Below are 12,182 nucleotides of genomic sequence, written 5' to 3' on the forward strand. Positions count from 1 at the left end.
ATTTTATTGCTGACCTTCATACCATATCTATTACAACAGTTATTCAATTTAGTCAGGGAATCTTGCAAACTTGTAGCGGATTTATTTAGAGGTATAACATCATCTGCATAAAGCAAAGAGCTGACATCAACATCTCCAATTCCGATATCATGTTTAATACCACTTTCCTTCATAATGTGATCCATATAGAAAATGAATAACAGAGGGGATAATAAATCCTTGTCTCACACCAGATTTAACATTAAACCATCTTCCTGTACTTCAGTTCAAACTGCTGACTTGCAACTCAAAGACAAAGTATTGCTTGATATAATGCCCCATTGACACCATATAACTGTAGTGTATTGAATAGCTTCTCTGTTGTCACCTTGCCTTTTCCAGATCGGCCAAACTTAAATATAGATCTTTGTTATATTCCGATGCTTTCTCAACTTTGTCGTAAAGTGAAGATCTGATCCTGACAGGCTCTATTTGGACTGAATCCAGCTTGTTCTTCACCAAGCTTTTCTTCCACAATTCTTTTCAACTGCTTCTCAAGTATACTGGCATAAATCTTGCCAGGAACACTCAGTAGGGATATACCTCCGTAATTCTCACATTCAGTTTTATTTCATATCATCGGGAATTCATCCCTCTGTCCAGGAAACTATGCAGTACAGCTACTGTAAGACTTTTATACACCATACTTCAGCATTTCTAGTCGAATATCATCTACTCCTGCTGCCTTTCCACATTTCAAACCTTTGATGGCTTTTTCTACTTCAAATATGTATTCTTGACTGGATGCCTGTTGAGTGTTTTTTTACCACTGTGCTATCACTGCTTGTTTCATTTAGCAATTTTTCGAAGTAATTACTCCATACTTCAAGGGTATCTTTTTATCCCGTTTTCGTGTCGCCTTTATCATCTCTGAACTCCTTTTGCAGCACTCTTTCCTCCATTTCTAAGCTTCTTCAACCACCTCCAGAATATTTTGCCACCTTCTTGATATTTATTTTCTATGTTCTTGCCAAAGTCCTCCCATGACTTTTGTTTAGCTAGTGTTACACATTGTTTAGCTTTCTTACATTTGTCTCTGTATTCTCTAAGAGCACAAGCTGACTTATTTGCCAGGAACTTTGGTGAAGAGAGGGACTAGAGAGGAATGTGGTGAAAACAACTTCACCACATTCCTCTCTAGCTGAATCAATCAGGGTTTTCTTCAAGGCTTGCCACTGAATCTCCAAGGTTTGGTTCCTGTTCTCAAACTCTTTCATTTTTTTTTTTTTTTTCAATAATCTTTGTCTATTTTTGTCTACAGTTCACATCTGAGAGCTGCTCAACTTTCATACGCTTTAAAGCTTTCGTACATATTATTCTTTTCAATATGAAATTTAATTTTATCCTGCTCAAGACTAAATAGTGATCACTTCTAATTTCAAATCCTCTGTACACTCTGGTGTCCTGTAGCAGGGAGAAAACATGACTACCAACAATAACATAGTCGATGAAACTTTTCTTATTCTTTGCCTCTTCTCTCCATGTGAATTTCTGTACATTTTTATGTTGGAACATGGTGTTAGTAATAACCAGTTCATGTCCTGAGCAGAAATCCAACAGGTATTTGCCATTAATATTAGCTTTGCTCTTTTCTCCAAATTTTCCCAAAATATTTTTGTATGTCTGACAATCAATTCCTACTCTGCTATTTAGATCCACAACAAGGACCAACTTTTCCTTTTTCATTATGTCATTTGTTTTTTCTAAAGCAGCAAAAAATTCCTCCACTTCTACCTTAGTAGAACCTTCTGTGGGACCATAGTCATTGTCCAATTCTCCATTCTGATATTTGCCCACATCACTCTACTTGAGACTGCCTGCCTTTCAAGAAGATTAGCCTTGTATTTTGTGTTGAATACTATGGCTACTCCTTCTTTTCCTTGATTGTCATTTCCTGATTATAACATTTTGTATATTTTGCTCAGAAAGATCTCACCAGTTTTTGTCTTTTGTTTCAGTCACCCCTATTATGTCGATCTGGTACTTATCTAATTCTTCAGCTGGCTCCATTTCTTTGCCATTCAGGCTTCTTATATTGATAGTATTGATCTTTAACTCTGGTGATGTTGAGTTGGGGTGTGCTCTCAGATTTGTTGCAGTAGCTGACTTTTTGCTGTTCGCCCTGGTTCCCTGGAGAAAACAATGGGGGCCTTGTTTAACCGGGTGAAGCCCCAGCCAGCATGAAATTTTGTCATGTTGTACCATTATTTTCTATATTGGTTTAAGCCAATAAGAACACAATTTGGTTGGCTAAATCCCAAATTGCCAGCCCATCCTTGTCCTTGTTCGTTCAGTATCCAGGTAGATCCCCAACAGGGTGTACCATGAGAAGCTGAGTATTGGACATTAGGTCAGAAGCCCTTGTCGGTTCTCTGCATTCCTTTAAAGGCTATGTGGAGGTCTCCTCTCAGTTATACAGCTTTGACCTTTAAGCACCTCTGCGAAGAAACAGTATTCAATATTACTAGATTTGATAACTGGATACAGACTACCTTGATCTTCAATTTTAGTGGAAAAAATTTCTTTATACTTGCTGATTGATCACTGACATTTGCAACACAGATGTTATTTCATTCAGTTTTGAGAACAGAGGATACGCTGCGTATTGTTGTAATCGGCTTGCAGGCAATTTTTATTACCAGTCATAAACAGCAGTATTCCCTTTCCCGAATGTTGAAAGATTTCAATGTCTGAAAATTCCCGATCATTCATCCATGTCTAAAAATATACAGCTTGGTCACTGACATTTGCTACACAGATGTTATTTAGCATTCTGAGTCTGGATGTTTTGACACATTCATGAATATTATCCTTCTCAGAATATTTACTCATGAAAAATGCTTAGAAAGCTAAAATGACAAATTCCAGGAGATCCTCTCACAGCCCAGTATAATTGATGCCAGCGGCTGGTACCGGGCTGCGTGTTGCCAAAGGCCTCACTGATTCAGAGCAGTAAATAAATCAGTTGCTCTGAGTAGCTCGCGCTTTGGTATGTGCTATAGTTATGCATAACGTAACAAACCGTCATCAGTTCAGACACAATAGATTTATTTTTGTTTCTTTTTAACACTACGATTCTAAGATACAAAATTTATAAGAAATTATTTATTAACCCTTTAACATACAAAGACGTCTGTGACACGTCTTTTGTTTATTGCACCAAAATTGATTTTGAATTTTGATTTCACGTATAAATACAACCGGATATAGACGCTGGACGATCTTGTGCCTATTTCCTTTCAGCCGAGAAAAGTTGTCAATGGCGTGTATCGGCTATTTTGTTTGCGTTTGCACCAATTCATCATTATTTGAAAAATAATGATGAATTTGATCCAGCAAATCACCCTCGCCCAAAACTCACCCAGAAAATTGGCAGAAAAATGACCGCTTTCTGATTTTTAATTCGTACGTTAAGGAGTTAATGAATATTTTGTACATATAAATAATATAATAAACTATTTAATGAATTTTTGCATTAGGTCTATTATTTTCAATATTCTCTGCTAAACAATGTTTTCTTTTCTCTTTCTTCCTTTGTCTACCAGACTTAATTTGTCTCGTTTTTGAAATTCCATAGGTTAGGTTATTTTTGTTTCTTTTTAACCAACCTAACCCAACCTAACATGTTAGGTTGGTTAAAAAGAAACTAAAATAACCTAGCTTAACGTAACCTAACCAAACCTGTTAGGTTGGTTTAAAAGAACAAAAATAAATCCATGGAATTTCAAAAACGCAATGACGAATTCAGTCTGGTAGACCAATGAAGAAAGGGAAAAGAAAACATTGTTTAGCCGAGAATATTGAAAATAACACCAAAATTCATTAAATACCGTATTTTCCGGTGTATAAGACGCACTTTTTTATCTTAAAAATTGGGTGCGTCTTATATAATGAAAGTAAATATTGTTTCCTCTTTTCAAAGTCATACGCACTCCCTTTTATGTTCCATGATCTTTGTAGGCGGTTAATGGTGCAATCAAATTGATGCGTGACCTTCACGTGACTTCTAGCACGTCATTGGCTAAGAACCGGGAGTCCCTATTCAAGTTTCATAATATCTTATCTGAGTAATCAGTTACCGATGTTTATCAGTATCGAGTTGATGTGTTGAGATATTTTGTGTTCAGTTTGATATTTCCCGTAGATTTTAGTGATGGAAAAAAACGGGCGACATTCATATACTTAAAGTTACAAATTGCAGGTTGTAAAATATGCAGAAGAACACCAGAATAATGAAGCTGAAAGACATTTTGGACCTCCGCCTACAGAAAAAATGATTAGAACTTAGAAATGATTAGAAGAAAAATGAAAAGATGATGAATGCCGGTGTACATAACACCAAAGGGTGCCCTGAAACGGCCATCAATCTCTCAAGCGTGCGAGTGGGTTAAGACATCTTGGTCAAAAATGAACGAACAAACTATTGTTAAATTTCTTGAAATGTGGAATTAGCAATGCCCTTGATGGAAGTGAAGATCATTTCTTATATGAAGATGATGAAGAACAAGAGGAAGAAGAAAGAGAAGAAATTAATGATGATAGAGAAGAGTCAGATGACAGTGACATGGGTTTTGCAGGTTTCTGAAAGGTCAGTTTACTATTAAAAATTACCTATTATTTTATCCATTTTTTTTAAAAATCATACTTTAAAGTTTAGTTTTTTTCCAGAAAATTGTATTAAATTTCTTGGGTGCATCTTATACATTGGAGCGTCTTATACACCGGAAAATACAGTAGTTTATTATATTATTTATATGTACAAAATATTCCTTAATAAATAATTTTTTATAAATTTTTTATCTTTGAATCGTAGTGTTAAAAAGAAACAAAAATAAATCTATTGCGGGTGTTACGTTATGCGTAACTATAGCACATACAAAAGCGTGAGCTACTCAGAGCAACTGATTTCTTTACTGCTCTGAATCAGTGATGCCTTGGGCAATATGCTACCGGGCCATGGCCCGGTGGTTGAGAAACACTGTCCTATAGAAAAAACCCTCTACCTCCATATGAGACTAGCTAACTCACCTTTAATTAAAAACTCTCATTCCTTCACTTTTAGTTTCACTTGTTAATACAAGAGTAGCAGCTGCCCAGCATCCCTTTACTGTGCAACTGCAAACACACTGAACTTACTTCTCTTCTTCCTCTTTCATTCACCTCTGTCCTCAGCCTTTCTTATGAAGTACTGTATTCCCAAACAGTTACAACTTGCAGCTCTTCAATAAACCATGAAACTTCTATCTCAGTCTTCATCTGCACCCAATGCACATCACTGATGTGTTTATAGGTCTCTTGACTTCTTGTGTATGTGATCAATATATATATATATATATATATATATATATGTTAAGAATACCAAGCAATTTTTAAACCTGGTTTTACTCCATTTCCCAAGTAAGCAAACAGACAAATAAGTCAAGTTTGCGCCTGCAAGTGATGCAAGTCTAGCTGATCCTACAGGTAGTGCAAGCCTGCAAGTTTGCGCCTGCATCACTTGCAGGCGCAAACTTGACTTATTTGTCTGTTTGCTTACTTGGGAAATGGAGTAAAACCAGGTTTAAAAATTGCCTGGTATTCTTAACATTTATTAGACCCAAGGTAAAATACTTTCTATATATATATATATATATATATTGATCCCATACACTTCCATATCTGAGCATTTCTGATCAAATATCATCTACTCCAGCTACTTTTCCACATTTCAGGCTTTTGATAACTTTTTCTACCTTGAGTACTGATATGTACTTATGGTTGCATTCTTTTGAATATTTTCTATCATATTCTTCAGTTCTTATTTCATTTAAAAATCATTCCAAGTACATGCTCCAGACATCTAAGAGATCTTGATCTCCAGTTTTCATGATAGATTTACCATCTCTGATTCTTTTATTCTCACCACATGCCTTGCTCATGAAATCATTTTTTTTCCCAGCATCTGCCACTGTTTTTAAGGTTTTGTCCTTTTCACTTTCATATTTCTTGAACAGTATTTATATTGTACAGTTTGCTTCTTTAAAAATTTTGATTTTTTTAAAACTTTCTTACATGTGCTTTTTTTTTTCAGTATGATTTTGAATTTTATTTTACTAAGATTAAATTAGAAAGTGATCCCTTCCTACTTCACATCTCCTGTATCCTTCAGATACAAGAGATATCCAACATGGAAATGTCATTGTCAAGAATAACATAATTCCTTAACAGCATGGGCTGTGACACTGGATTGGTTACCATTCTGAATTTTCTTTAGAATGGCTTGCTGCTTAGACTTTATTATAAGAAACTGCCAAAAAATTTAAACTTGTATTTTCGATCATGGGGGTTAACTAATGCATTCCTTAATAATGTAAATATGTTCAATCCTAATTGTAACACCATCTCTACATTATTAAATTTCCAACTTAGATGTCAGAGTTATTACAATAACTATTTCTACAAAGCATTCTTTGCATTGTGATATTTTCTGTCTATTGTCATTAAGTTACACGTGTTTCTTACATGTCCACATGTGTGTTTGTGTGTGTGTAGAAATAGCAGATATTAAAGATCCAACATTATTTCAAAACTTGAGTGTATGTAGAAACTGAAAGTTTTGAAATTTTGACCAGAGAGCTTATGAGAATACAGTCCTTGGGATCAGAGTTCTTAGCTTGCACTACTTAAAAAGATATGAGAGCTACTCAGGCATCCGTATATTTGCTTTTTATTAGTGCATCTGATAAAAGTCCTGACAGCTGTTTCGAACTGGTGGGTTTTTTGATAATGTGTGTGTGTGTGTATGTTTATAAATTTATTTATAAAATGAGAATTTTGTTGTTTAGGTACCTAAATACCCAGCATATAAAAAAACAGAAATTCACAGAAGCTGATCTTCAGTATGGTAGAGTAGAAGCAAGTGAGCAAATGTTGGAAATAGGAGAGGTAGGAGTACTTTATTATACAACAATAATACATGTAGTTTCCTATGTATAATATAATGTTATCTGCTTTATAAGTTTGATGTAATTACTAATAATCGAAACTTGTCATGGTTTAAAATTCAGAAATTTGAAATGGCTATGCTAGTATTAGTATCAACAGAACCCAGAAAACACACTTCAGGATTCATGCAATTATGTTACATTCGGTTTCTGATGATAGAGCTTTGAAGAGGACAGCTGACATTTGTAGTATACTTAATTTTTATTATTATTATCTTACAGAAAATTGAAACACTATAGCATATGTAGGGTCACACCTGCAAATGAAATCTATTTAATATGAATTGATTCAGCCCAAGACGCATGTGGTCAAGTTGTCTGCAACTTAGAACTTCATGGTGGACTCAGAAAGTTAGAGGTAGTTCCTAGCAAATAAGACCTCTCCTATTGCTTCTGCCTTAGTATCTCCACTCAGGGCCTGGCTTCCACTGATGAGACCTCAATAAAGGTCGAAACTGGTATGGGTGGTGCCCCCCCCCCTTAATGCATAGCAGTATACATGTCTACAAGGAGATGTGCTGTGCATTATGGGATATACTGAGACAAGTAGTTGAGAGATTGCTCCACCTCTGCTGTGAGTTGCCTGGTGTTGTACTACCTTACCTCAGTCCTGAAGATATTTTCAGGTGCAAACTTTGTTTGCCCACACTTGGATAAAGGATTAAACTAAATTTATTATATCCTAGCAAGTAAGTTAGCATGTGTTCTGAAAAATACAGAACACATGCGAGAAAACAAAGCGCTGTGTAAAAGTAGCTAAACAAAAGTAATGAGAACACTTGGGTAAGAGTATAGATTATTAGGAAAGTTTCTGGAGGCTATTGAAGAAAGCTTAGAAATGGGAGGAAGAGCATCAAAATAATATCTTAGATGCTTGGAAGAGGTGCTTTGAAAGATTTTTCGGTAAAATAAGCACAGAACTGTGACAGAAAATATTAAAAAACCTGAAATGTAGAAATGTAGCTGGAGTCTGATATTCGACCAGAAATGTTCAGATATGGAGGTATAAGTGTTTTAACAGTGACTGTGCTGCATAATTCAGAACACATGATCAGAAGGTCAAATTCTCAATGATTGGAGTAGAGCTCTCAACTATGAGAGCTGTGTACTCCAATTAAGCACTTTTTTTTTTATAGCTATGTATAAAAAAAAGTGGAAAAAAAAAACAATGTGAGAAAATTACAGATGAATTTTTCTATTAACTGTTCCTGGTAAAATTTATGGAAGAAGAATACCTTAGTAGAGGCTAAGAAAAATTGTGAAAGAGAAACTTGGAAAAGGAACAAGTTGGATTCAAGCCAAAAGCAGTTGCTAGGATTAGATTTTTGCTTCAAGACAAATAGTTGAGAATCCATACTAACATAACAGGAATCTGTATTTAAGTTTTGCAGATCTGAGAAAGGTGTATGACAGGATTTCAAGAAAAAATAAAATAAAAAATTTGAAAATTTACAATTATGTGATATAAACTGGACAATATATTGAGCAGCATGACATAGTCTCTATTTGAGTTGTAAGTCGGCATTCGAATTGGAGGTAGAAGGAGATTTTCTGTAAGATGTGAGACATTAGTGTACACCATCCTCACTGTTATTCATCATCTATATGGCTTATATTATGAAAGAAAGCAGCATTAAACCTATTATTAAAATTGGAGATATCGACTTAGCTTTTCATCATAGTGTCAAACAGCTCTGCAAAAATTTCTGGACTCAGTTGTGAACTGTTGCAATATGACATTCACTTTTTTCCATAAACAGAATAAATCTGTTTACAAATGTTTTTTGCAGGAAGCTGTTTTGCTCGCAAGAAATTCATGACAGCACACTTTTGGATAGTTGTGCTCTGCTTAAATTGCAGTCGCTGTTTTAGACCCCCGAACATGGTTACAGCACATGCACACGTAGGTGCATCTACATGTAGTAGATGCACAGTTTTCAGTATGCATGTTGATGCATACTGAAAATAATTCTCTTCCAGTTCATTTCTTCTGCTTTTGTTTGTAAACTTACAATGTATGTGTGATTTTTTTTTATAGTCACAGTATTGCTATAACTGTTTGTTTTTCTTGGTGTGTTTGAGAGGAGTTGAGGGATGCAGTGATGCTGATAGCTAACATTTCCTCTTTTAGTTATGACATATCAATAGTTTCTTTCCCCATCACCACACATACCACTGCTTGGATTCTTTTCACGCATGATACTTATCTACCACAAAGGCTTTCAAAAACATCCATGCCTTGAAGTTTGAATACATATTTTTGTACATTTGCAAGAATAGATAGTAGGCAGGGATTTGAATGAAACAAGTTATCAACTATCCCAGTTAATTTAATGCTACATTCAAATATTTTATTTTAGATATTTAAATATTATATTTGAAGGAGGAGTTTAGAAGGCTTTAGTTTTTCAAACTAAAGCCTTCTAAACGCTTTAGTTTGAAAAACTAATAAATGAAAAGATATTAAAATTTTATAATTTCAAAGCTAAATATTTGAATCTTGATAAAAATAATCAAACTTGTCCTGAGAGCTTAGGAAAATACAGCTTTTTACATTGGAACTGCCTTGTATGGGACTGCTTAGCGAGTCCTTATTTTGCCTTTTTTATTAGTGCTTTTGATTGAGGTTTCACTGGATTGACAGCTCTCATCAGAGACCAGATCGAACTCTCTTTTCAGTAGCATGCAATCCTATGTGGAAAAGTTAGGTTGCATAAATGGACTCTTGGTCAGTTTTGAATTAGAGTATGAAGAAAGAGCCTAGAAGGCTTTAATTTGGTGTCATAAAGCTATTGAATTAAAGGGTATTAAGTATAGGCTCTTGGGCAGCATATCTCTTAAGTAGTGCTGTGCAACTCCAGTGTTATAGTAGTTTCAAGTTTCAGATATTTGTATTCATTTAATAGCTTTACATTGCCATTCAAACCCTTCTAGGCTCTTTCTTCAAATATTATTATTCATGTACCAACTAAGAGTCTGCTTATGTAAAATACACCATTTCAGCCTGGGATTGCTGCAGTGTCGAAAAGAGAATTCTTACCCTCTTAATATTTCTTCCAGTTCTCTATTGATAACCAACAGTTGGAAATAGATGTTAGGCTAGTGAAACCTTGATGAAAAACTAATAAAAGATGAACATTCAGGCTCCTAGGCAGAGTTTGAGTCTTTTAAGTACTCGATACCAATACAAAGAGACAAGGGACTGAAGAATTAAGAGATTACATGGAGAAGTCAGAAGAGCCATCAGTCAGGATAAGGAAATGTTTTATACTAATAAATGTGAAAAGATAGTTCCAGATGAAGAGGCACAATTATAAAAGGATGTTTCATTTAGTTCGTGTCCTAAAGCACAAGTTTAACCCCAAATTGATTGCTATCAAAGACAGGAATGGAGCACTACTAACAGAAGAACTGAAATCGAAAACAGATGGAAAGAGTACTGTGAGAAACTTGGAAGAGCCCTCTCACCAGGAAAATTTTGATTTGCAACTTCCTCCACTTAGGCATGAGGTTGAAAGAGCAGGTAAACAGCTTAATAGCAATAAGGCCCTAGGTGCAGATGGAATATCTGCAGACTTAATTAAGTCTGCAGGGGGTGGAAGGATAAGATTATTTCATAAATTGATTACAAGGATGTGGGAGACAGAATCATGACCTAGAGAATGGAAGAAGTTTGTTTTCCTACCACTACATAAGAAGGGAGGTATGGATTGCAAGAACTATAGAACTGTTTGATATCTCATGCAAACAAGATTTTCTTCAAGATCATTCTAAATAGGATTGAGGCCAAAGTTGAAGCAGAGATGCCCAAGGAACAAACAGACTTTTTAAAAAGGTAAAGGTACCAGAGATTAGATCCTTTGCCTTGGACAGATCATAGAAAAGTATAACGAATTTAGACTCCCTATGGTAATGTGTTTCATAGACTACTCTGAAGCTTTTGACTGTGTTCAGCATGTGAAATTGAGAAGTAATGAATATAATGGATTTTCCTCAACACACGATCAGACTGATAGCTAACTTGTACAGGGAGCAAGAAGCCAAGTAAGAACAGGTGTTTTGGTTAAATGATTGGTTTCAGATTAGAAGAGGAGTCAGGCAAGGATGTCTACTTTCTCCTCACTTGTTTAGTATCTATGCTGAGGACATCATGTGTGTAGCATTGGATGAGCTCAAGACAGGAATTAGGAAAGGTGGTAGATTGATGAGTAATCTGTGGTATGCTGATGATACAGTACTCCTCTGTAATGACAAGGTAGAACTAGAGCAAATTCTTGACAAAGTTGATGAGATCAGACAGGGAAAAAGCTCTTGAGGAAAACAGTGTACCTTAATGTAGAAAGAATTGAAGAAGTCAGCAAGTACCTGGGATCCATTATTAATGTGAAGAATTGCTGTTCAAAAGACATAAGAAGGTTAGGAAGGGCTAAAACAGTCAGAGACTTGTCTAAATTCTGGAAGGATGAAGCTATCTCGACAGGAACAAAGTTCTGCATTTTGGATGCAGCTGTTTTTTCAACAGCGACTTATGGATGTAAGACTTGGGATCTAATGAAGTCCTATAGAAAAATATCTGCTTATGAGATGTGGTGTTACAGAAGGCTGTTGAAGATATCATTTGGGGGTGGTCTGAAAAGTTCTCGGCCTAACAATGATTTAAAAAATTTATAATTTCAAAATTATTTATTATTTTTCAACATAAGCTCCGTTAAGACTAATACATTTATTCCAGCGATGATTCAGCACCATTATCCCATCCCTGTAGTGGTTCTGAGTAAGATCTGCAAAATACCCATCTACAGCTGCAATCACCTCTTGATTCGAAGAAAAATGCACTAGTAAGGAAGAGTTTTAGTTTTGGGAAGAGATAGAAATCAAAGAGAACCAAATCTGAGGAATAGGGTGGATGTTCCAACAATTCATAGTGCAGATCCTTTAATTTTCCCATTGCCAAAAGTCCTTTGTGGGCAGGTGCATTGTCCTGATGGAAGATGATTATTTTCTTCTGCAAACCAGATATTTTCTCACGAATTTTTTCGTCTAGTCTGGTTAAAAAATCGGAATAATATTCCCCTGTTATTGTTTTACCCTTTTCAAGATAATTAATAAACAAAATGCCTTTAGCATCCCAAAACACTGATGCCGTGACCTTTCCTGCTG

At 35.4% G+C, this 12,182-nt stretch overlaps 1 protein-coding gene across 2 annotated transcripts in view; it reads left to right on the forward strand.

Moving 5' to 3' along the window:
- Window positions 1–12,182, forward strand: part of Cul2 (cullin 2) — a 427,362-nt gene that overhangs the window by 143,547 nt on the left and 271,633 nt on the right. For both annotated transcript variants that reach the window (XM_090403159.1, XM_090403160.1), the window contains one exon: window positions 6,864–6,963. In XM_090403159.1, coding sequence (XP_090259285.1) covers window positions 6,864–6,963 — 100 coding nt within the window. The remainder of the gene's footprint in view (window positions 1–6,863; window positions 6,964–12,182) is intronic.

The sequence above is a fragment of the Typopeltis vanoorti genome, chromosome 13, assembly GCF_054136105.1.
Source record: "Typopeltis vanoorti isolate ZY-2024b chromosome 13, IOZ_Tvanoo_1.0, whole genome shotgun sequence".
Taxonomy (NCBI): Eukaryota; Metazoa; Arthropoda; class Arachnida; order Uropygi; family Thelyphonidae; genus Typopeltis; species Typopeltis vanoorti.